The following is a 26500-nucleotide window of genomic DNA, read 5'->3' as shown; positions in this document are numbered from 1 at the left end:
GGGGGGTATTATTTTGGTCTGTAGGCCTCCTTTAAGGCTAGAGAATGAGTATAGAGTAAGTAGTAACAGAAAGGGTAACTAATAATATAATATCATTGCTGTCGAGTGAGTGGAAACCTCATATCCAGATCTGCAATTTTTGCCAGCGTATAAATAGACCTGAAGTCATAAAAACACAGGATATCTGTTTTTTTTTCTTCTTTCACTTGAGGCAGATGTAGTAGATGTAAAAATAAAAAAGCCACCTGCCTTAGAAGTGACCCCTAAGAAAGTGACATCAAAGCCATTTTAAAAGACACCTCCATCCAGTGCATTGTTTGTAAATGAAAATATGGACTCATGAGTAGGCTGTTCTGCCTATCCAGGTTAGATAAGATAAAATAATGATACACAATAATGTGTACCCGTTCTAAATGGGTGGAGCCCCATTTCAAAATATGTTGTGGGGACTCCAACAAGAGATCTTTCAGTAGAGAAGATTTAGCACAGAATTTCACAAATGTCTATAGGAAGAGACACTATAGCAGATCTACAAGCTTCCACGTGTGTTTTGCCTCAGTTGTTGCAATACTATCGTAAACTTAAAAATATGTCTTCATTTGTATTTGACCATGCTTTGCACTGAAAGCTAGCAACAAAGACCTGTTCTGAAAATCAGGTCTGCTCAACTGTAATAACCGTGGCCCCATTCCAGACAGGAATAGCACCTCTTTGTAACTGTAACTCAATTACACACACACACTTACACACACGCACGCACGCACACACACACACACACACACACACACGCATGCACTGACTCGCCGCTATTCAACTTGGCATGTCGTCTCAATCCTTTCATCAATTGAAAAGGCATATGTCAAGTAATTATATGTATGTACCCACATCCTACAATCCTGCACAACCCCCTTATACAGTAGGCTATATAAAATGCAATTATTCTTAGTATTATTGTTATATATACTGTATATTTAGTCTAGATTTCAGAATAATTTGTCCTAACCACTGGGCATGTCGTCAAAGGCGACCACTGACAATGTTTTGCATTCGGTCGGTGGATACTACTACAAGCCGTCTGTTCTCTGGTATCACACTGTCACTCGCATAATGTATTTATTAACTTTTTCTCTATTTTAACTTTAGTGGAGTATTCACAATATTCAATACCTTTACTTCTACAGCTGCTCACACAGCTCACAATGTGCCACGGTGCGATGGATTGTGAGCTTGTAGATCTGATATTTTATTTTTGTTTATACACTTTGAACTTGGAAAATGGGACTTTACGCACAATGAGTATTTCTGCTTTTTGTAATTTCAGTACATCTTGATACCAATACTTTTATATTATTACTCAAGTGAATTTTTAATTCTGGACTTTTACTTGTATCAAAGGGAGCGTGGAAGGACCAGGCTCTGTGGGTGGACTCCTGGCCGGGCCCCTCCTACGTCTCACCAGGTCCACTCCTGCTCTCACCAGGTCCAGGACCTGTGTTTTGGCACCAGACTCCCAGTACCAGACATTTAATTCAGGAGTAGTGGGACCCTGATTCCTGACTGGCCCTCCTAAAGGCCTCACCATAGGCTTAAGTAAAACATTCCATCACTGGTGTGTGTAAGTGTTGTTATTCTCTCTACTGGTGTGTTTGTTTACAGTAGCCAGGGACATGCTGGGCCCCTGATTCAGCCCGGGAAAAAGAGTTGTAACTTGTAGAGGCCCTCAGCCAGTGGGCCAATTACATGAGTTATATTTCGTCATTGTCGGGTGGAAACCTTGTATGTCCAAAACCATTTTAAAAATGATTTAAACTGTATACAAGCATACAACGGCGTTGTGTGCTTGTAGATCTGCTGTTTTCACTACTTTTGTGCGACAGCCTTGTCTGATGAAGCAGGGCTTTGCTTTGCGAAAAAATGTACAAATTTGAAACTTGGAGATACGAGGTTTATGCCCGACAGTGACGATTTACTTTGTTGGCAGCCCAGCCCCCAAAATGGAACGAAGGCAGACATTTTATTTTAATTTTTTTCCTAATGGCCGGGAATGAACCGGCTGTTTGGGAGTTGTCCCGCTTTTCCCAATGGCCAGCACGTCCCTGACAGTAGCCCCCAAAAAGAGGTCATTTCAATGGGGGGTGGGATGGGTTCATGCTCAAGCTTTGGCTGAAGGTGACAAAAGTCGACACCTTGTCTGAGTCACGCTAAGGACATGAGACAGCTGCTTCTAAAAATACCCTCCTGGCTTGGCTAGCAGCGCCGGCCACCAGAGCCTGTGCCTCATTCCTGTCAAGCCGCAGTCAAACAACACACACACACACAGCCCCCACAATCTCTGCACCGCGACCAGGACAGCAACAGAGGAAGTCAACAAAGACCAGGAGGGCCAAAACATGGCGCTTACGTGGCTGACTACCATTAGCTAACAATAAGAACCCATCAGCTGACAACCTCGAGAACCTGTTTACAATTGGAGCGGCAGACTTTTTGGATAATGCCAGTAGTGTGACAGGGCTCTGAAAGTCTATTTTGAACTGCATGAGCGTTGCTTTTTGTCTGCTCTCTGCAGAGAGCTGAAATATTTTCAACTTGAGCGTTTGGAAGCATTTAGCTGTTCTTTTAGGTGAGCGCCCTCAGCTGTGGAGCAACGCCTTGGTGGACACGCGGGGCCTCTGGACTGAACATCGGAAGCGGCCGTTCTCACGTGGAACCATGCTGTCTCTAAGGTTCCTCGCGGCGGAGGGTTTCAGCCAAAGCGGCCCCACCGCCGTGGAGAACCTCTGCTGCGTCTCGTTCAACCTCTACCCGCTGCTCTTCAAGGCCTGCTACCTGCGCGAGGAGACGGAGCTGCTGCGCGCCCTGGTGCGCACCTGGCCTCTGCCGGAGATCAACATGCAGCGGCTGCTGGGCAGCACGGCCGACTGCCCCCTGGACCTCACCGCCCGCACCTGCCGCCTCTGCCTGGAGGCCGTCCTGACTGGTTTGAAGGTAAGTGACGAGTTACTGAACCCGGAAGTTACTTAGTAACTGTCAACACAGTACAATTTGCACATATACTGTATATATATATATGAAAGGACCGCAATGGAAATTTGAGTTCATCCTTTTGATAACGAATGAGACAATGAATGCCATTTTATTTTAGGTTTTATAATCAATAAAGAAGTAGAAGTCAAAGTTTTGAGTGGATTGCAAAACACAGAGTTAACCACTCAACCACTTAAACCCTATATAGTTAGTTGACCAGAGTCCCGCAGGGCTCTATGCCAGGTGGGCCCGAAAAGGAAGGCCAAGCAGGACCCTAATCATTTTGTTCTGGGCTGTTTGGACAGCTTTGACTTTGAGGCAATTGGGGCATGGCATTACCATACGCGGACTCCGTAGTCAATGAGGGCAGAATAAGTGCTTCTCCTAGAGGCTTCCGTGTTTTGTTATTGATCAGCGGGGCAACCGTCTGCAAGAAACAAATTAGTTGGTTGACATTTTTGATTACCTTGGTAGTCATTTTCTCACTGGAAAGGTTTGCCTCTAAGATGCAACCCATCTAAACGGGAAACGTGTGTGTTTCCCGTTGAAGGACTACGTGCTGAGCCCCGCCAACACGTACGCCAAGAAGCTGGGCGTGGTGGACCTGACGGGCCTGAAGGACACAGAGCACCAGGCCTGTCCGTGTGGAGCCACGCTGGGCCGCTGGGGAAGGACCCTGCTGCTCACACAGATGTGCTACGACACCATGGTGGCCATGCAGGTACACAGGACTGTGGTCACCATCATAGTGTTTTACTTGAACATTAATTTTCAACTGAAACACAAAAAAATTAATGGATACTCTCTCCTGATTGCCAACACTCTATAATTACTATCAGAGTAATTATAGAGTATTATAAAATATTTTATAAAAAAAATAAGCTTCATATATGTGTTTCTATTCAAAAATGACCACAAAAAGCGTAAAATAATGATAAAATAATAATTTTGGTCATTTGGCTTTGTTTACATTTAGTCTATAGACTAGGATGTAAACAAAGTGTCGGCCCTACAATGAAAAAGTTGACTATAGCTCCTTTAACCTTTTAATAATAAAAAGGTAAATAAATAAGTTTTGTTTTATGTATGTGTATGTATGTATGTATGTATGTTTGTATGTATGTAATACTATGTATGTATGTATGTATGTATGTATATGTATAGTTAATTGGGATTCACATAATAATTGTGACAGGAGAGCCCTATAAATGTTCCCCGCAGGCCGCTGACATCACCTCGTGGGCCTTCCAGACATCGGTGGACGTGCGTCTCAACGGCTTCGTGACGGCGCGCAACTACGACCCGGTGGTGCAGGCCCTCATGCTGCTGCGCCACTGCCCGCTCAAGCTGCGCTTCGTGGGCTTCCGCGGGGACTCCCTGGCGCTCAAACAGCTGTTCTACGTCCTGCGCTTGACCGAGCCGGAGGAGTCCCTCACCAAGGTTATTATACTTAGTTTGTTTCTTCTTTTTGTTTTTTTCAATAGAGGGTATGCATGTCCACTGGGACCTGCCCCCCTAATCTAGACTGAGTGGCAAAACATTGAGCAGCATGGAGCATTGGAGTTTGGAAGTGCTAGTTGCAAATCACTCAACGGTCCTGCATACCACCTGTTTCTAAATTGCACATAATGCACTAAATGCAGGAGGCAGCAGGATGTTGGGTTGTTGAAAACGAACGCTTCCAAACTCTGACACTTGTAAAAATAATCCCCTGCACAGAATGTCTTGACAGAACATAGCTCATAACATGCCTCTGGTGGATTTTTATGAAACAAAAACTTTGCAGATAGAAAGAGGATAATTCAAGCTTTCAGTACAGCTGCAATGTTGGTGAGTTTAACTTTGTTTAATACAATCAGAAAGGACTTTTCTGTTTGGATGTATGGGCTGTCAATGGCAGAAATTAGTTTTTTGCCACTCAGAGGCCTGCGTTCCCACATAACTTCCAGCAACAGTGATGTCACGCGCATACCCTCTATTTCTGTTTAGTTTAGATTCATTTTTTAAAGTGGGGTTTCTAGTTTGTTTTTAGGCAGTGGTGGAAAAAGTAGGCTCTAAATGTCTTTATTTTAATGATATTTCACTTTAAAAGACAAGATTTTATGGTCTACTCAGGCTTTTGGGAGCACCCCGTTGCTCGTTTCAGGATTTAGATATTTGATATTCATTTTAACAGACACTCCCTTTCCTATACAAAAACCCATTATGTGAGAATGCCGTGTTTTTTTTAATAACTTTTTTCATTTATTTTATAAAACCTTTTATTGTATTTAATTTTTTGCATTTCCCCCAAAAAATATTACAAATATATGAAAAAAGTAATACAAAAAACACAGCCTTCTCACATATTATGAGGGCAGATATGAGTCACCAGAACCAAATTTTGGTGTTTTTGATGGTTAAAAGTTTGAAGTTACAATGGGTTTGTATATATAGGAAGGGGACGTGTCTGATAAAATGAATATCAAATATCTAAATACTGAATCAAGAAACATATAAAAAAACTGTCCCGGGTGCTCCCAAAAGCCTGAGTAGACGATAAATGACCAAAGGTTTTGCTTTAAAGTGAAATATCCCTTTAAGATTTAGAAGTAGTTCTCTTTGAGCTCGTACACCTGCTATTTTTGAACTTTTGAAAAAACCCTCCTTGGCACAAGAAGGTTTAAGAACTGATTTTAGACAGTATTTCGTAGAATCTGCCTCAGGTTTAATGGGTTTAACTAGAACTAGTTGTAGTCATTTTGTTTAGCTATAGTTCAGTGGTTCTCAAAGTGGATTCCAGGTAGCCTCGTAAACCAGACTCATCCTGCCTTCGTCGAATTCAACAGAAGATGGGAGGAGTCAGTTAGATTCCAGGGACTCTCTAGGTTCCTTTGGGGCAGGGATCTTCAACGTTTTCAGGCCAAGGACCCCTTAGCTCTGAGAGAGATGAAGCACTACATATCGTTTAAAATTGTGTTGTACAAGGATTATTTCTTAAACAGTTTAGACTTGACAGCACTATCATCTGTGTAGGTTCACTAGGTTGGATTAAAGTGTATTTTCATATATTTAACCACTTTTGAACTGTCAATACCTACTAGTCTGCTCTTCTTTTCCCTCTACACCAAACCTCTGTGCCAAAAAATAGCTGATCTACAAGCTCACAACGCCTCGCAGCCAGAGGCGTTGTGAGCTTGTAGATCTGCTGTTTTTTGGCTAATGTTCCACTAAGAATAGGGATGCTAGGGTTCAAGTGATCAAACATGATCACACAAATATTTGGCGGCCCCCCTGTAGTAACTCTGAGGAGTGGACCCCCTGTTGAAGACCTCTGCTTTAGGGGGGTCTAAATTGACCCTTATAATTCTGTAACTCTGACAGTAAACAAATGGAACCAAATGGACCATAATGGGTGTATACTGTCAGAGTTAAAGAACAACTTAGTTTATTTTACAACAAGGGTTCATATTTTAGATTGTTCATTTACCTCTTTCTATAGTTTTAGCGATTTTAATTACCTTGATTTCAGTGGTTGGGGGCATGCGTGCAAGTGGCTAAATATGTCTTTTTAGACACAATAAGCCACAATAAACACTACTAGCCCCCATAAGTCACATCTGCCCATGAAAGATTGTGGTGCATCTTTGGAATGGGCTTATTGTGTCTCTAAAGACATTTAGCCACTAGCACGCATGCCCCCAACCACTGAAATCAAAGTAATCAAAATCGCTAAAACAATAGAAAGGAGTAAATGAAATCATTTTAACACTCATCTTTTCTTTTCTCTAATTACAATCTAAAATATGAAAAAACAAAGTTGTCCTTTAAGGGAAGACCTTGAAATTGTAAAGTTTGAGAACCACTGCTAGTTAACCCATAACGCCCCTGTCCCTGGTGCAGCTGGAGATGGTGCACAACGTCCCGTTGGAGGCTCCTCACCTGGAGGTGCTGCTGTCCAGGGTGGAGATGCCCAAGCTGCAGTCCCTGACGCTGCCCGCGGGGGCGCTGGACGTGCGGCGGCTGGGCGCGGACGAGGAGGACCTGCTGGCCACCATCGGGGAGCTGCTGGCGCGCCTCAGGAACCTGACCGAGCTCTACATGGGGTTCTCCACACTCACCGGACACCTGCGCAGACTGCTTTGGTCAGAGAGAGAGAGAGTTTGCATGTTCTCCCCGTGTCCCCTAGGGCAGTGGTTATCAACCTTTTCAGGCCGCCACCCCCAAAATAATCATATTTTAACTGGGGACCCCACCCCACACTGACGAGCACTAAGAGTTGAGGCATTACATTTTGTATAACACGGTTCTATTGTGAAAATAGCAGATCTACATGCTCACAACGCCTCGCCGCAACAATTTCTGTCTCTAATGTTTAATTTGTCATTTTAGAGGTATTAAAAAGTCCTTAAATTGTCACTTTAGAAATGTGCAGATACCCGCTATACACTTTTGTTTGGTTTGTTTACTGTTGAGTGAGAAAACAGAATACAGATCATAAATATGTAGCCTACTTGAAGTATACAATGTATATGTGTTGTGGTGCGAGCTAGATGTGATCACTTACTCAGCTATATTTTTGTCCATGCCTTACCCCCTATCCTAAACTTCTTTGCCTTTTGTTACTATTTTGAAAAACATTTTAAAATACTTCAAATAGCCGGTCTACATTGACACTTTTTGAGCTTGAAGATCAGCTAGAAATATATATTAAAAAAAAAAAAGAATCCTTCAAAATATTCAAAAATGGCATAGAGGTTTAGGGATATGGGGTAAGGCATGGATAACAACAGGGCCCCTAGTGTCTTAAATAAGCCTTGAAAGCCTTCTAAGAAAGTAGGTTGTGTCCCAGGTCAACCTGCTGCTCCCCATGTATCTCACATTACCACATTCAGCGGGGTGTCATTTGGGGTCCGAGGCAGGCAAGTGCACACATAGACACATGGTGAAAGAAATGCAAATGCCTTCTTTCCATGCCATACCTGAAGGCAGCATTCAAGAGAATTGCCTTGTCCAAACTCTCCTGAACTTGAATACAGCATCTTATGTTGAAAGAATTGCCCTCACTGTGTAGAAATCCATGCCGTACGCCACATCTCCAGTGTTCACTTGATAATGCTTAGTTCAGTTCGCGACGGGTTGTGAGCTTGGACTTGGAGGTCTGCTATTTTCGATATTTTCACCAAAAGGCTCTTTCATAAATTTCAGTCCCTGCATCTCTACACTCTCTGCACGTCCCTGGTCCGAGGGGATGGCAATTGCCACCCCCAGCATTCACATTTAACCTCAAATACAGTTATTTTATGCATATTTTCTCCACCTCTCAGGAACTCTTTTTTAAAGATTAATTTAATTGTTGATCAGCGCAGAATGCATCTCTTTTTTTAAGATTTGTTGGCATACAAGCCTTTATTGATAGGACAGTAGACTGACAGGAAATAGGGGGAGAGACGGGGAAAGACCTGTGGCAAAGGTTGCCCTGGTAGGGAATCTACCCGGCGATGCCGGCAGGCATCAATACCTATGTGGCAATGCCTAAGTTTATGCGCCTGGACCAGTAGGCCAGCGGGCGCCGTGCAGAATGCATCTCAAATCCATATCATGACATGTGACACACACCTTACACGTGTTGTCTTGTCTGCAACCATACACACACTGACCTGTTCCCTGTTTTGGGCATGTCGTTATAAGCAAACATTTTCAAAATAATCTATTTTATTATTAAAATATTATACAGGGACAATATCAGTCACCAGCAAAAACATGTTTTCAACGAGTCTAACAGTTTGAAGTTGAGTTATATGATGGAGAGTTGGTAACCAAATGGACCCTTATAGATCTGTAACTGTTGAGAGTGTAAAATGAAACCAAATGGACCCGTAAGTTTTCAATAATTGTTAAGTTTACACAATAAGAGAAGATAAAAGAGTTGTTATTTTTATCAGTTTGTCAATCAATCAATACAGCATGGAATTGTGGACAACATACATATCCAGCAATAGCAGCAAATCATTCAAAGTTTTGGTTCTGAGATGGCAAAATCTCATCAATTGGTGGTCAGTGGCTCGAATACCGGATAAATGGACCTTGATAAAAGGGTTGAAACCCACTACTCTAAGGCAGGGGTCTTCAATGTTTTCAGTCCAAGGACCCCTTTGCTGAGAGAGAGATGAAGCAGGGATCCCCACAACCTTTAATAGATTCCATATAGTTTCATTGTTTGACAGCACAATCATCAGTGTATTTTGGACTCATGTCATTTTGTGTTTTCACTTTTCAGATAACCACGTGAACTGTCAAAACTTAATCAACTTGACCTTTCTCTGTACGTTGTCTGCTCTTTTTTCCCCTCTACACCAAACCTCTTTGCCAAAAATAGCCGATCTGCTGCGAGGCGTTGTGAGCTTGTAGATCGGCTATTTTTGGCTAAAGTTCTTAGAATATGGACACTAGGGTTTAAGTGGTTAATGTAAAAAAGGAGAAAAAAAAAGTTTCTATCACACAAAGATTTGGAGGAACCCCCTGTAGTAACTCTGAGGACCCCCCTAGGGGTCCCGGACCCCCTGTTGAAGACCCTTGCTCTAAAAGCTGATCCCCACATTCTTTCCCGTCTCTTGTCCCTCCAGTCCGCTCAACACGCCGCTGCGCTGCCTGGAAGTGGCCAACTGCGGCCTGAACCAGGTGGACATGGCCTACCTGGCCAACAGCCTCCACAGCGAGTCCCTCACGCACCTGGACATGAGCGGCCACGACGTCTTCGCCTCCTTCCCCAACACCTTCCGCAAGCTGCTGAGCCACTCCTCGGCCACGCTGGCCTGCCTGGTCCTGGAGGAGTGCGGCGTCGGGGACGAGCAGGTGGACGACCTGCTGCGCGCGCTGGCGCCCTGCCGGGCCCTGCGGCAGCTCAAGCTGCTGGGGAACCCGCTGAGCTCGGCGGCGCTGCGGCAGGTCTTCACCATGCTCGCCACCGCCGCCTTCCCCGAGCTGAGGTACGCCGTGGTGGGAAAGCTCTTAAGTACAATCTATACTATAATTTTGGAGATGTCTGTCTGAGTGAGTGTCTGAAACCGCGTTTCTCCTCAGTGGCTGGAGCAATTGCTCTGAAATCGCATCACCATTACCATATGAACACACCTGACATAACTGTGAAGCCCGTTTGTCACTTTCACAAATCGTATGCTGTATATTAGCATTTTTATGGTGTATCTATATCTATTTAGCCTACAGTACCTTTTGTGACCACACATGTTAAGGGAGGGGCGCTGTTGTTCAGGCCATGCACAATCACACACACACACACACACACACACACACACACACACACACACACACACACACACACACACACACACACACACACACACACACACACACACACAGAGGGGGGGGGGGGGGGGGGGTGTGCAGGCAGGCGGGCGGGCGGGGGGGGGGGTTCTGGCCCTGTTACAGATGTTGTCCAAAAATCATGCAGATCGGTACACAGTATCTCTGTAGCCGTTAAATGGAACGGGTATTTCTTACATTGATGCTCCTACATATTAGCATGCAAGCACCAGTTAAAGTTACTTTCCATCCCTCATATACTGTGTGCACAGTGCACATCATTTCAGAGCTCATATCTTTGAACGGGTAAGGGCTAGTTACTATTAAAGTACTGTACTTAAGTGCAGTTATTTGTACTTTACTAGAGTGAAGGGCTGTCCATACTGTCTCCGACCACAGAACGTTTCGTCAGAAAGGTCCGGTTCGACTACAACATGACGTCACTCGCAATTTCTTTTTTTTTTTTCTAAATTTTTATCCCCACGATTTTTGTAACCCATTTTTTCACCCGGTGCCAATTGCCTAAGCTGTAATCCTGGGCTCTGCTCTCCCTCTGCCAACCTGGGTAGGGCCCCGAACTGAGCTCATGCTTCCTTCAGTGCATGAGGAGTGAGCAGGCCGCTTCTTGTCACCTGACAGGGGGAGCTTCCCCGGTTGGACGTAGCGCGTGGAAGGAACACGTTATTCCAACCAGTTCCATTCCCCTCCATCAGGTGCCCCGGCTGGCCAGGGGGAGGCATTATAGAGACCAGGATTACTGCATGTTTTTGTGAGGGTATCTACCCTAGGAGACACGGGGAGAACATGCAAACTCCACACAGAAAGGCCCTTTTGCCAACCCCACCTAGGGTGTGCGCAATTTCTGAAAAGCATTCTCTCCGACGAAAAGTCTGGTGGTAGGAGACAGTTGGCTATGGACAGACCTTAACTCCAATTGCCAATACTTTTACTTCTACTCCACTAGCCTACATCTCAGATCCAAATATTGTACTTTTAATCCACTACCTTTGTGAAAAAATTAGTTACTTTGTAGATTTTTATTATTAGTGGTTAAACATTACATACATTAATCACGTAAACCATTAACCACTTAAAATAGCCGATCTGCTTGTAGAACTGCTATTTTCAATAGATTTTTGTACATTTGAAATTCTGCAGAATGAGCACTTTTGGCAGTATTAAGTATATATTGATACCAAATACTCTTGCACTTTTAATCAAGTAAACTTCCAGACTTCTACTTGTAACAGAGCATTTCAACATTAGCAATATTAATACTTTTACTTCAATAAAAAATGTAAGTATTTCTTTTCCATCACCGGTAGGTATGTGGAGATGCCGGTGCCGTTCGACTGTTACCCCGAGGGCATGGAGTACCCGGCGGAGGACTCTGCCCTGCTGCTGTACGACGGCGAGGCGTTCCAGAGGGTGCAGGCCGAGGTGGCGGGCATCCTAGCGGGCGCCGGGCGCAGCGTGGAGGTGTGCACGCCGCTGGGGGGCGCCTACGACGCCGACATCAACGAGACCAGCAACGAGCTGGGCGTGTACATGCTGAGGGCCTTCAACGGCATCATGGGGAGCTTCATCAAGACCGTGGAGGACGTAGACAACAGGAGGTCCCAAAGTCAGACAAAGTGAACCGAAAGAGAGACCATTTAAAAAAAAAGAGGTGGTGCCATAGTTTTATACTTTTTTTGTTGTTTGTCTTATAGACCAGCAGGTGTGGTTGTAATATGCAAATATGCCTTCCCTGTCTATTTTTGGTTTCTTCCTAAAAGCCTCTGAGTCGAAAGGCCCAAATGAAATACAACGCTTTGATGACATATGATCATAAACTCCTCCCCTCCCCTTTTTACCATACAGCAACACTGTGGGAGTGGCTAACTTCAGTTGGGTTATCACACCACCTGAAAACCAGGTATATTTAATGAACAGGTGTGTGTGGCCACATAAAAACATAATTTTAACACTTTCTGGACACTTTTTTTTTTAAAGCTCTTCCTCCAAGTATAATCATAATGACGATCATGTTTTAAGGGGAAAAAAATCACGGTGCACCTGTCTAAGTTTATTGGGGGTGGTATTTTGCCCACTAAATCAGTAGCTCTCACTCACTCTCATTAAAACATTTTCAGAAATAGCAGAGCTGTGAGCTCGTGCATCTGCTATTTTTGAATTGCCGACGCAAAAAACTAAAATGACAGATGCTTTCCTGGTTTTAATGGCTTAAAGGCAAGCCATAAATGAAAGCCTTAAAACGATTTAAACCACATTGCTAGGTGGTTTGAATTACTGTTCGAATGTGATTTCTAAAGATGTTCTCAGCGTGGACTGGACACTCAAGACACTGAAGTCTGATTTATACTTCATTGTTTGACCGCGTCACTCGCCACAAACAGCCGATCTACGAGCTCACAATGCGACCCTATCGTGGGCTTGCCGATCGTGTCACAACTTCACTCTGACTGCTTGCAAGCAACAGGGTCAGTCATGAAGATCGTATTAAGAAAAATCTGATTTGCCAGCATGCAAATTGAACAAAGATACAACTGTAGGGTTCAGGCCTGAGCACAGGGTTCTGGTTCTCCTTTAGCTTTGTCTGATGAAATGAACACCTTTGTTCATCAGACAAAATGAACTTAAAGTGTATCTATGTAACCTTTTTTTATGAATAAAAACATATTTTGTCCAATCTGATTGGTAGAGTATGTTAATACAATATAACTTTTGGGGTGGTTGTTTTTGTCTCCCTGCTCTTCTACAGAGACATTTAGGTTGTGTCAAAGGTCACATCTCACCCAATCTGGGAACCCATATCATGTCATGTCTCAGTTGTTATGATGAAATTGGTGACGAAACATATGACCACCTTGTGAACGTCCGTCATAACTTACACGGTGGTCTTTAAATACGTGGCCTAAATACCGCTAGGTTGAACTCTGCTAATAAACAAACCACAATGATTTACGTCCGGACGCTGATGTTCTGTGATGCCTACACACGATTGTTACTAATTTCGGCAGGTCACTGATTTCACCGGAACACCGCCATGCTGTAGGACAGATGACGGGAGGAAATGTGAGTCAGGAATTTGGCTTAGGCTACACGAATCTGGATATTTTTCTAAAGTCAGATTTTCGTATTTCTGCATAGAAAAATATCTAGGTCCACACCGCAAAAATATTTAGGTCTAAATAAATCCATGCCTACACAGATCCACTGAGAATCGGACATTTTTGTAAATCTTCACCTGTTTATCCGGTTTAGCGGCCGAAAACAAGCCCCAATCGCACAAAGAAAGGTCCAGATTCAGAAAGCTGCAGATTTGTGTAGCCGAGGCCTTAGACACAGGATCTGACACAAACTTTTACCTGAAGGTCACAAGATTCAATTTATTCCGACCAAGCAGGCATTTATTAGCTCAATGGTCAAAATATCATCACTTGCACAGGTTCAAATCCGGGGTAGAAGAGGAAAGTTACATAGTGCAGCTTTAATAGAAGTCAAATGAATTTATGTCTCAGTCACAACCATATGGCTTTGTAAAAAAGGAAAAATAGGACAGTTATAATCTTCTGTAGTGCATAATGCAAACTGGGTCTCTGGACAAAATATAAACTACTTAATTGTGATATGACGTTAGATAATATCTGGGGTTTTGGATATTGTAATATCGTAAAAGTGTATTTTCCTGGTTAAAGAAAGCTGCATTACAGGAAAGTGTTATAGGTGTGATATTATTTATCTTTACTGGTGTCATTATATGGGATTACTAATTATTTATCATACGTCATTGTGTAAATACTTTTAAGATCCCCACATTATATTTCCCATAAACCCCCAGTCCCCACCCATTACTCATTAAAAATACACCAGCGAAAACGCAGACTATTATTATTCAGGCCAAGGACCCCTTAGCTGATAGATGAAGCAGGGACCCACACTGCATATTGTGTCGCAGATTAAAACTTTTCAAGCTTTCAATATTTTTTCAAAATTTGATAGCACCATTACAGGTTATACAGTATCCTGTCATTTGTTTTTGTTCGCTTACACATGCTCTTTTCTATTATTAACATGTTTGTTACACGTCAATGTCTATTTTCAGACATCTAACCACTTAACTCTCATACTTCGTAAATCTGACCTTTGGCTCAGTCTTGGTCTACCATTTCCTCTACAACAAAATCCCTCTTCCAAGCAGATCTACAAGCTCACAACTCAATGTTCTACGCCTTGTGAGCTTTTAGATCTGCAATTCTCGTCTGATTATCCCCTCACAGTAGCTGGGTTCAAGTGGTTAAAAAATGTAAACAAACTATAATCCTATATCACAGAGATTTCTGTAGTACCTCTGAGGACCCCCTGTTAAAGACCACTGTTCAAAAGGACTAAAGCAGGGGTCTTCAACATTTTCAGGCCAACAACCCCTAAGTTGAGAGAGAGATGAAGCAGGGACCCCCACAAACTGTTCATAGATTCCATAGTTTCATTGTTTGACAGCACAATCATCAGTGTATTTTGAATGCATGTCAATTTGTGTTTTCAGATATTTAACCACTTGAACCGTTAATACTTAATAAACTTGACCTTTCACTCTGTACTTAATCTGCCTCTACACCAAACCTCTTTGCCGAAAATAGCCGATCTACAAGCTCACAACGCCTTGCGCAGTGAGGCGTTGAGAGCTTGCCTTGTAGACATGCTATTTTTGGCTAAAGTTCTCCGAATATGGACGTTAGGGTTCAAGTGGTTAATATAAAAAAGAAAAAAAAAACTCACAAGATTTGGAGGACCACCTGTAGTAACTCTGAGGACCCCCTAGGGGTCCCGGACCCCCTGTTGAAGACCCCTGTTCTAGACAAATGGTAAAAACTGAAAAATGAAAGCCTGGAAATTGTTACCGATCCAAAAAAAATTACATGTCTTTAATGAGCACACAGTGCAATAGGTTACAATTTATTTAATATTATATTACAACAGAGGAAAGTGGTACACCAGACTAAAAGGACAAAAACTAAACCATAAGCAACTTGTTTCATTTCTTGGCCCACTCTGCCTCCTCCTTCCTCTCCCGGACGACCTCGTCCAGGTAAGGCGTCAGGTAATGGATGTCCTGGGGAAGGCAACAAGGACAACATGAGTATAGAGCAGTGTTTATCAACCACTGTGCCAGGGGACCTTCGGTGTGCCCCTGAGAAGGGTCAAGCGTGCCCCTTGAAACTGCTTGAAAGCCAGTATTGTATTTATCATTTTAAAAATGATTTAAACTAGTGAAAACAGCCAATCTACAAGCACACAACACCTCACGGGTGCGAGGCATTGTGTGCTTGTAGATCTGCTGTTTACACTACTGTTGTGCGACAGCCTTGTATGATGAAGCAGGGCTTTACTTTGCGAAGAAACGTACAAATTTGAAACATGGAGATACAAGGTTTTTTCCACGGCAGTGACGATATTTACACCAGCGTATTATGTTGGTGTGCCCATGGATTCTTGGGACATTCTTGCGCCCATGCAGAAAAAAGGTTGAGAAACACTGGTATAGAGCATCGCAGTGGAAGTGGTTTACTGGTGCCACTTAAAAATCGTCATTCATTTCCCCCATAGACTTTTACAAAAATATTTATAACAATTATGTCAAGCCTAGAACCAAGCCATCCAGGATGGCAGTGAATCATGACCATACAACCTTTGTTTCTATGAAAAGAACATTTTGAAAATCGCTATATCAAATAATTTAATATTAAAATATGTTTTCACATAGGATCAAAGGTTTTATGGTCATGATTCACTGCCATCCTGGATGGCTTGGTTCTAGGCTTAACATAATTGTGATAAAAAAAAATGCAAAAGTCTATGGGGAAAATGAATGGTGATTTTTAAATGGCACCAGTAAACCACTTCCACTGCGATGCTCTATACGCCAATAAAAGCAAACATTCTGCTACATCAAGTTTTGCTAGGGCTGAAACAATTAATTCATTTTCGTAGCGATTATTCTTTAAATTATTTTTCCGGAGGAAACAAATGTTGTCTTTTTTTTCTTCTTTTTTTCAACTGCCATACGGTTTACTTCTTTGTACAATAGTGTCGAGCTAAAATTCTCAAAATAGTAAATGTGCAAGCTCAGTAGCTCACAGCGTGTCTCATTGGGATAAGTTGAAGATCTTCTATTTTCTAGATTTCAGAACATTAATATTGTATTATTTTGCACAACACATTGCAGTGCATTGTGAGTTTGCAGATCAACCATTTTCACTGTGCAACACCATCGGACCACAACGTATGGGCATACGTGTTTAAAATGTAAAGGTCTTGTTCAGAATTAACTGACCTATTCTGAATCAATATGTCCATTCAGATTAGTCTGTCCACTCACAAAGTTAGGCCAGCTGATAAACTCACAAGGATTAAGGTGGAATGAAACAAAACCAGTTATAATATAGTGGTAACCGGAAACCTCCGTGTTTAGAGTTTGGGCCCTTTCCACGCCATGTCTTACATGAGCAGTAGCATTTAAAATCTGTTCACAACCCTGTGCACAAGCGCTTGAGTCCAGCCCATTGTTCAAAACCTTTTCTGCTCGTTCATCTATAGTCCGGGAAAAATGGGGGTGAACGTGGATTCACCTGTTAAAGTTTTTTTCTCAACTGATTCTTGTAGCTTGGGGTCACCTCTTAAGGATTCAAGAGGATGACCAGTGATATCCATTGAGCATTTTTTATTATTAACCCCTTAATGCCTGAAACATGGGCTCCCATTGACTTTCTATACAGGAGGAAAATACCCAGAAAAAGATTATTTTTCGGGGTATTTAAGGAGAATCTGAGGGGTCTAACTAGGGGTTTGTCATGATACTGAATCCATTGCAGGCATTTGTTTTGCACAAAAAACATTCCGTGGGCTAGAAATAGCCTCAGAAAACAATACACGTATGGGTGAGTATTCATGTTAGTCGGAGGCCTTAGGGTTTTTTTTCTCGTGCTAATCAGTCTAAAAGTGCAAAGTTTTGCACAGATGTAGCTCAGGGCATGCTCTAATGATTTAGCTAGGTCGGCGACCTTCGGGGTCACCACAACACCCACAAAACTCTGAAAAGTGATGACTCATCACTTTTCATCTCTAAAGTCGATGGGATCCCAACTTGATTTGGCCGCTGTGGCGACCCCGAATGTCGCAGACTCGGGTGCCCTAGCTAAATCATTAGAGCAAGCCCTGAGCTACATCTGTGCAAAATGTTGCACTTTTATACTGATTAGCACGAGAAAAAAAACCCTAAGGCCTCCGACTAACATGAATACTCACCCATACGTGTATTGTTTTCTGAGGCTATTTCTAGCCCACGGAATGTTTTTTGTGCAAAACAAATGCCTGCAATGGATTCAGCATCATGACAAACCCCTAGTTAGACCCCTCAGATTCTCCTTAAATACCCCGAAAAATAATCTTTTTCTGGGTATTTTCCTCCTGTATAGAAAGTCAATGGGAGCCCATGTTTCAGGCATTAAGGGGTTAATAATAAAAAATGCTCAATGGATATCACTGGTCATCCTCTTGAATCCTTAAGAGGTGACCCCAAGCTACAAGAATCAGTTGAGAAAAAAACTTTAACAGGTGAATCCACGTTCAGCCAAAAATCCCCATTTTTTTCCTGGACTATAATGCAGGGGTTCCCAAACCTTTTTGGCTCAGGGCACCCCTATAAATATTGTTTTCATCCGAAGCACCCCTATAGTATATTCATAATTTTCACTCCCAGCACCCTGTATTTATTGAATATTTTAGAAATTATGTTGTGAGGAAAACATTGAGATAATAGCCATTTGGTTAGAACTGACTGAAAATAACTTTGTACTACTAAATGTTTTTTAAGTGTCCAAATAAATTCCAAATACTATCAAATTAACTCGCGGCACCCCAAGGTGCCCCGTCACCCACTTTGAAAATCCCTGATCTAATGGGCCCTAGTTGTGGTAAGCTGCACGGCTTGCATGAAACAAGTTTGTTTTCCTGAACAGGTTCAAGGTTAAGTAAAGAAGGTAAGGACATCTAGGAAAGGATTCGTAACACTGAGAGGCAAACTGGAGGTCCATGGATAAACACTATTACTCAATGACTGTGACCTTTGTCGGTTCAGGAAAATGCTGTCTTTGTTTTTTGATGTGCACTCTATATAAGGCTGTCACGATATGAAATTTTACATGACGATTAATTGTCACTCAAATAATTGGCGATTAACGATTTAATTGTGTATTTGTCGTTGATAATTACATTTCTGTTTGGCTTTTAGGCTTTGAAGTTGCATATGGTAGATACGACACATAACCTAAATATACAAATACATTACTGACATATTTGACAACTTACTACTTAAAAAATAACATTGATAGTGGAAATAGCCGATCTACAAGCTCACAACGCGTCGCATTTTGAGCTTGTAGATCTGCTATTTTCACTATTTCTGTCATTTTTCAACATTCACGATTATGACGATTATGACAAAATAATTGCGATGTCAAATAATCACGATTAGACGATTATGTAATAATTGTGACAGCCCTAACTCTATAGGTTTGTTGGGGCACTGTATCTAAAAAGAGCATAGAGGCAGTGCAGTAATATGGGCTGTTATCAAGAGACTGTCAATCATTGACACCCAGTAAAAAACTATTCTCCCGATGATGGCCCATACTGCCCAGCCAGAAACTTTCTCTGTGCTCTTTAGTTACACCAATAACACAACATTGCAAAATAAGAGATCAGAATACAATGTGTTATACGTCTCTGCTCTCTTTGACTTTAATACATTCAATTGAACGTCCGTCTCCAGTTTTCCTCCCAGGTGCATCAATGAATCACGCCAGGCATAGAACACTTCTTTTCCTTCCTGAAGATAGTCATGTCCAGGTTAGGGACTCCCTTTGTTCCGGGTGTTTCGGTTTGATCTAAAGGCTAACATTTAACTTCACTTTAACTTAACTTCACTATGCCTAAACCTAATCTCACAAACACAATGCCTAACCTCACAGAAAGCATAACCTCAAAGCCCTGCCTGCCTTATAGATATACATACTGTATGTCGTGTCCTAGTATATAGGGGAAGGGGATCAACGATTACTTGTTTGGCTCGGCAGAAATTTGGATGTGTGTCTGAAAGAATGTGATTATTGGGAGAAACGCGGAAGGTTTAGAATATTATGTGGCCCCGTTTTCAGTTTGTACAAGATCTATGGCGCAATTACGATACTTCACCATATGTTGCTCTATGACGAAAAAAAACAAACAAAAACCAAACATAGCGTCACTCAAAGAACATCCGACAATCCAAACGTAAAAACAGCCTAGGGTTTCACCTTTAAAGGAGTAGTTCACCCCCAAAATGACTTTTTTTCTATTGATTAGTCACGCCATGGAGACTAGAGTTCAATAATATTTTTAGTTTTTTGTCGTATTCCTAAGAAAAAAATGTGATAACAATAAATTTACCCCCATTCGTTCCGGATGGGGACCCGTTTCGAAACAATGGGGGTACATTTACTCTAATCAAATTTTTGTCTTAGGAATGTGACAAAAACCAAAAAATATTATTGAACTCTACTCTCCATGGCATGAGTAATCAATAGAAAAAAAGTCATTTTGGGGGTGAACTACTCCTTTAAGCATAGGAAGAAAATTATTTGTCGCTTATTGCATTATGGATTTCTATTGCCAATATGTACGTTATTTGCCATGTCTCCACGCAATTTTAGTTTACGAAGCCTAAAAGCCAAACAGAAATGTAATTTTCATTAGGTTCCAATGTTTACCGACAGACACACAATCAATGACAATTATTTGAGTGACAATCGTCAAGCAAATGTCCTAATGGTGTCAGCCCTAACTGTCCAGAAGTCCTCCCATGGAGGTCTTACCTCCTCATACTAACTGTCCACATACTAACTGTCCAGAAGTCCTCCCATGGAGGTCTTACCTCCTCATACTAACTGTCCAGAAGTCCTCCCATGGAGGTCTTACCTCCTCATACTAACTGTCCAGAAGTCCTCCCATGGAGGTCTTACCTCCTCATACTAACTGTCCAGAAGTCCTCCCATGGAGGTCTTACCTCCTCATACTAACTGTCATGAAGTCCTCCCATGGAGGTCTTACCTCCTCATACTAACTGTCCAGAAGTCCTCCCATGGAGGTCTTACCTCCTCATACTGCGTCCACTGGTCTTTTGGCAGGACCTGCATCTTCATGCTGAGGTCCAGGGCTCTCTTGAGGCGGAACATCCTGTCGTTGTAGACGTCCTCTGGAAGCCTCCGCAACGCCTCCTTCACGTTGTCGTCCTCGTGGATGGTGTCGTCACGCATCAAACCTTAACACACACACACACACACACACACACACACACACACACACAATCAGGACACATTGTGAGATTGTATATCGGCTGTATTTTTGAAACATTATTGGAAAAAACGTAAATCATTTTGAGACGTTTTAACACAAATCTTGGTCAAATAAATAAACATTTAGGGGCCCTTGACATGAAAATACTAGAGAAGCAGTGATGTTAACACATGCCAGATTCTTTCCCATGACATTTTTGTTCATGCAAACGATGTGTGTCCGTTTGTTGTTATTATTCAGTAAAACCCGGATATTCCAAACCTCATTAATCCAAAATGTACACCCTGCTCCCCCTTAAGGTTCATTCATACTCCAGTTTAGGTGAGTTGAAACTCACTGCGGTGTAGTTTTCTAAAGTCAGAAAACTACAACATTATGTCACCCACCACGGTGGGTAGTAACTCACCTCTGACCCTGACACATCTCTGTTTTTACTGACCGACACAAGGCGAGTAGCTACTCGCCTCACCTTGGAGTATGAATGAGCCTTTATTCTACAGCAGGGGTCAGCAACCTTTTTGAAATGAAGTGCCATGTTTTTATTTTCTAGACAGTCAGTGTGCCATGTCAACATAGTAATCTGGACATATTTTGATTGGCAGGCACACCGTTATATAATGATCATTTTAATGAATGTAGAATTATGTGCAGGATGTCATTTGCTGCGAATTGAGTGACTTAATTTAACTGACCACGTTTAAAACAATGTTTGATTTTAAAATAAAAATCCTCTCTCTCACTCTTCTGCCAGTGTGCCAGTGATCACCCTCCCCTGTGCCTCCCATGTTGGCACCTGTGCCTAAGGTTGCCTACCGGTATATTATGATGCAATCATCTCCTCACATCAGAACAATGAGATTTAGATGGTTCCGTTCAAATATTGTCCTATAATCACCCGGCAGATGCACATACAGTACTATGTAGAAATGCTGAGAATGTGCTGTATTGATTTGATGATTGTTTGTTTAAATTACATGTGATAAATCGGGTTCTCTTGTTTTTTGTTTTTTAAATACACGACTGGAATGATGTGTTTTTAATAGCTATCTTTCTATCGCAATCATCTGTTAAGAGGCATCTCTCTGATGCTCACTGCGCTCCCGATTGTTTGCATGTTACGTTGTTCTTACCGATCTTGTTGAAGCCACACAGGTTATAGTACCATTTTCGGAAGCCAACCAGGAGCCTCCCCGTCGCCACTGTGAAGAGACGAGAAAAACACACGGGCAACAATTACTGACATGCAAGACTGTGGGCAAACGGCAGCGTCATTACAAAGTATGATTTAACCACATGTCATGAAGCCTAATGTTCCTATTGCGTGGGTGAACATTCAGTGAGAATATACGATCTACAAGCAATGTAGATCAGCTATCTTCGGAGGACATTTTAGGCCTTATCTTGGGCGTCGCCTTACACTTTTAGCCCTAAACTTATTAGTTATGTTTTACTATTTTTAAATACATTTTATAATAGATCAACTAGCCGATCTACATCAACACGTTGTGATCAACACTTTGGCATTTCTGGGTTTTCATTGATGTTTTTTTACCACTGAAACATAAATAAAAAAATGCCTTTTGGGGTTTGTATTGTAATCCCAAACTGTACATGGAAGATATGACAAATAGAAACATTTTATACCAAGCGGGGGAGAAAGAAAGAAAAATAAAACACGCTGAAATAACTGATCTGAAAGCCAACACTTAACCTCAATGTGAAACGTGATCTTGTAGAAGATGCGCCATTTCTGCTCATTAGAAAATTTCAACAGATGAATTTAGGGTTGAATGTGATAATCCTAAAATCATTGCGACCATGCTTTTATGTAATAAAAAGACTGGTCTGGACAGACAGGGGTCCCTGGTCTGAGGGCAGCGGCAGTGAGATCCGATTCAACACCAACTTTGCCTCCTCTGTCATTACAAGTGTTTCACAGACACCCCATTGAAAGCAGGCGTTGACAGTAAGGGTTGCCCACCTTGGCAGGTAAGTAACATTTCCGGGCAGGTGGAGATTGCTTTCAGCTTGCCCACCTGGGCAAGTGTGCATTTGAGAGGGGGCGCAACCGTCTATAAACACAACACGAGATATCAGTCTAAACACCTGAACGTGAACGATGGTCTGTGGACCAGAGAGAAATATATAAAATAACGTGTGAACCCATAGTCATAGCTATATGTAGGGTATTTGGCATACGTACTGAGGTAAAGTATGACATTTTGAAGTGTTGAATTAAACAGTTATTCAATGGAGAATTAGCTTTTCGGCCAAGTGGGCATGACCTTTGGGCAGGTAGAACATGTCCTAGACTTGCCTGATTGACACCAAGGCCTCTGAGACCTTAGTGTCAACCCCTGTGAAAGCACAATGCAGCTTCTGCTTTGATGTTTATATCTTGTGTGGATGTGTAGATAGTAATACTTGTGATAGTAGGACTAGCACAATTATCTTAGATGATCACGTTTTTCCTTTTCTTTTCTTTTATTGCATACACATCAGAATGGTTTAAATCAGCATTTAATGCATTTATTATTTATACAGTATGTTCCTATTCAATGCCAAAAGTGCAATCATCATTAACCACAATCATTTGTATGTCAAATATTGACAACTAAAACAAGCCACTGCATCAGATAACACTACATTCATGTTATAATAAATGCATAATGCTTAGCTAAATAAAAAACTAAGGACTATGGTGTCAAACAATATAATACCAGATATAATCAAACCAGACAGTAAATAATATAATAATAGTAGTCCCCCCCATCATGTAAACAGTCTAAAAAGACCCAGCTGACTGTCAGAAAGCTTCGTCGTACGTCGGTCTCACTTGCATGGAAATAGCAGATCTACAAGCTCACAACGCGTCAAGGATGCGACGCGTTGTGTGCTTACAGATCTGCTATTTTCGTAACGTTAGCCTAGCCACGTTAGCACGGATAGTTAGAGGACATACAACATGGGAGAAGAGTGACCCCTCACACACGTCACATAACGTTATTAACATCAACGAACACTATAATGATAAAGAAAAACATGAATATGAATAATAAACGAATACGTGATGTGTTTATAAGCCTTATAGCTGTTCAGATACACAGTAAACACATAAACAGACAGAAGGGGAGATGTGTTACCTGGTGCCCTCGACGCCATCTTGATACTTCTGAGGACCGAACGAAGTGGATTGTGGGAGTTCTCTAACCAGCATCTCCCGCCCTCTGTGCTGTGATTGGCTGGTCGCGGTCACGAGCCCTCGGCCCATTGGACAGTTTGAGGCGCACTGTGGGAGATGAATCTTTCACTTTGCAGTTTGCATATCCGGTTTTGAACGGATACGGAAATAAAGAGGACTGAGCGTGGGTGTGTGCGTGGAAATGACCGGATACAGTTAGGCGGGCTCTGGACCGGATCTAAGAGCGGAGCAGGAAATAGAAACCAGAGTGATATTAACGCGTGGGACGTTATTATGTTGTTACATAGCGTTGTTCATGCTTATGCTTGACATTGAAATCAGGTTCAAAACTATTGTTTCATTTTCTTGACATAATTTATTTGTAACCCAGTGTCAACTATCTTGTAATCCTGGGCGCTACACTCCCTCTGTCAACCTGCATGGGGAGACAAGGGACTGACCTCTTGCTTCCTTCTATGCATCCAAGGAATATCTACAAGGAACAGACAACACCCGGAAGTTGGCACGCCGGGTGGCCACTTTTGGGTGGCGGAAGTGACGAAGTGCTCATAGACGCTAATGTTAATTTTGGGTGGCCAAAGTGTCATGGCGGCGTCCCATGGAGCCTGAAATGACGAAAATGACGTTGGTGTCCGTTCCTTCTTTGATCTTCCTTGTATGCATCAAGGAAGTTATTTAAGAAGGAAGGGAAACACGTGACCACATGGGCATGCGTATGGAGCTCAGCATGGGTGCCAAACTGCAGCCGGAAGTTCGGCAGAATGCACAAGGCAGCCCTGGGACGGCTGGGAGCAGCTCATGAATAAATACTATTTCTGAACAATTGAGACCTTTATAACATACTCAGCTCAGGAAAATAAAAGAAGGCATGTTACACATTTTTTTGTGCTGTGTGGATTTTCGATGTGTGCACTGTGTCATTTTATAGCAGTAGGCCTATCTAAAGAGCAAAAAGTATGTTTCTAAACGAGCCAAGTATCGCGAGACTATCCACCGTTTCCTGTCTGGGAACCAAATCTCGCGATACTTCGGGGACAGAAACGATTATTATTTACAGTTATTATTATTATTTCATTATGTACTGTGCACATCGAAAAGCAAGTGATTGTAAAAATACCTTTGGTATGTCTTCTTTTATATTCCTGAACAGATTAGATGACAAAGGTCTCAGTAGTTAATAAATAGTTTTTGTTCCAGGTTTGTTCATGAGCTGATCAAGCCGGCTCCATTCACTGACGCGACCATGGTTTTCCCAACGGCCCTGAGCGCAATGGTGGGGGCGCGGGAGTGTGGGAAGCCTATTGCCCATCGGCCCCCACCTTTGCGCTCAGGGTCACTGGGAAAACTGCGGTCGCTTCACTGACATGTATTTTATCGTACTTCCGGTGCGAGTTCTGGCACCCATGCTGAGCTCCATACGAATGCCCATGTGGTCACGTGTTTCCCTTCCTTCTTAAATAACTTCCTTGCTATGCATCCAAGTTGCTTCTTTTCACATGACAGGGCGGAGTTTCCCCGGTTGAGCCGGTTGTACCAACCAGGAGGATGTTGAGTCACCTGTCACTCCCTGATGCCACCCCAGTCCATCCTCCCCCAAACATGAGCCTATTGGGTTCGTGCACTAGACGCTCTACAAAGCTGGATGCGCCACGGTGGAGTCAAACCCACAACCTCTGAGGTGGGCAGGCACTTTACCACGGCGCCAACCGAGCGCCTAGCAGATCTTTGTTATTTATTCCTCTATAAACAGTCTGTAAATGATGATGAGTTATATTTCTGTATTTGAAGTATAAGTTTTCTAATCATGAATTTGTTTGTCTTTTCATGAATTATGACTGGGAACATGACTAGGTATCAAATCTATTCTACTTCATATCCTCCAATGTGTTTTCAGATTTACACAACGTTCTCACAATAGAACAACGGACTCACTCGCTAGCTTTCGCCGTGGACTGAAGACTCACCTTTTCAGACTCCACCTAAACCCTTAGCACTACAGAAAAGTCAGTGACCATACATGAAGCTAGTTAGCATTAGTTTTTTGTCTTTAGGCTTTTAGAACTTTGATTATACTGTGCTTTTTTCTAGATAGATATCCATTTGCATTTGTTATATTGTTGATGTTTTTGACATATTATCTTGTTTATTATTGTGATGTTATCTGCTTATTGTAAGTCGCTTTGGATTAAAAGCGTCTGCTAAATGCCTAAACTGTAAACTGTAAACTGCAATAGCAGAACACAAACCGAATGGAGTCCTACTGTATATATTCAAACTGAATTGTGATTGTATCTTACACTGTTTACAGTACAATAAGATTTTGTTAAAGGACAACTCTTTAGAGTCTCTTTTTCAACAAGGGTGTAGTATTCTTGCCTTGATGTCACTCTTAGTGCTTACAAGAATAATGTAATGTCCACACAATGGCAATATGTTGAGCGTTCAGTCTTTACTTCAGGACTTGGGTTGCAATACAAACAATACACCCTGGCGCGCATATGTATCTCTGACGTCACTAGCCTGCGTCTGGACTAAACCATTGTCAGGATACTACATCCCCCTTCTTTTAAAGGAATA

At 42.2% G+C, this 26500-nt stretch overlaps 2 protein-coding genes across 2 annotated transcripts; one reads left to right on the top strand and one right to left on the bottom strand.

Annotated features, from left to right (window-relative positions):
• Positions 1–2709: 2709 nt before the first annotated feature.
• lrrc14b (leucine rich repeat containing 14B) lies at positions 2710–11964 on the top strand (the record flags this gene model as incomplete). Its single annotated transcript, XM_080735324.1, has 6 exons — positions 2710–2985; positions 3575–3745; positions 4246–4464; positions 6907–7148; positions 9630–9992; positions 11652–11964. The coding sequence occupies 6 exons, from the start codon at positions 2710–2712 to the stop codon at positions 11962–11964; spliced, it is 1584 nt and encodes a 527-aa protein (XP_080591450.1).
• Positions 11965–15272: 3308 nt separating this feature from the next.
• uqcrb (ubiquinol-cytochrome c reductase binding protein) lies at positions 15273–23892 on the bottom strand. Its single transcript, XM_080734796.1, has 4 exons — positions 23865–23892; positions 21852–21920; positions 20520–20686; positions 15273–15442 (listed from the first exon to the last, which is right to left on the bottom strand). The coding sequence occupies exons 1-4, from the start codon at positions 23881–23883 to the stop codon at positions 15365–15367; spliced, it is 333 nt and encodes a 110-aa protein (XP_080590922.1). The 5' UTR covers positions 23884–23892; the 3' UTR covers positions 15273–15364.
• Positions 23893–26500: the final 2608 nt, after the last annotated feature.

The sequence above is a fragment of the Nannobrachium achirus genome (assembly GCF_963921795.1).
Source record: "Nannobrachium achirus genome assembly, chromosome: 10".
Lineage (NCBI taxonomy): Eukaryota > Metazoa > Chordata > Actinopteri > Myctophiformes > Myctophidae > Nannobrachium > Nannobrachium achirus.
This window is presented reverse-complemented; position numbering and strand designations above follow the sequence as displayed.

Bases quoted from the DNA above. Each gene is read 5' to 3' on its own strand.
- uqcrb (XM_080734796.1), bottom strand. The intron at 20,687-21,851 runs GTAAGAACAACG...GTGTGTGTTAAG, and splicing joins GTGTGGCTTCAACAAGATCG to GTTTGATGCGTGACGACACC. The intron at 15,443-20,519 runs GTAAGACCTCCA...TGCCTTCCCCAG, and splicing joins AGTGGACGCAGTATGAGGAG to GACATCCATTACCTGACGCC.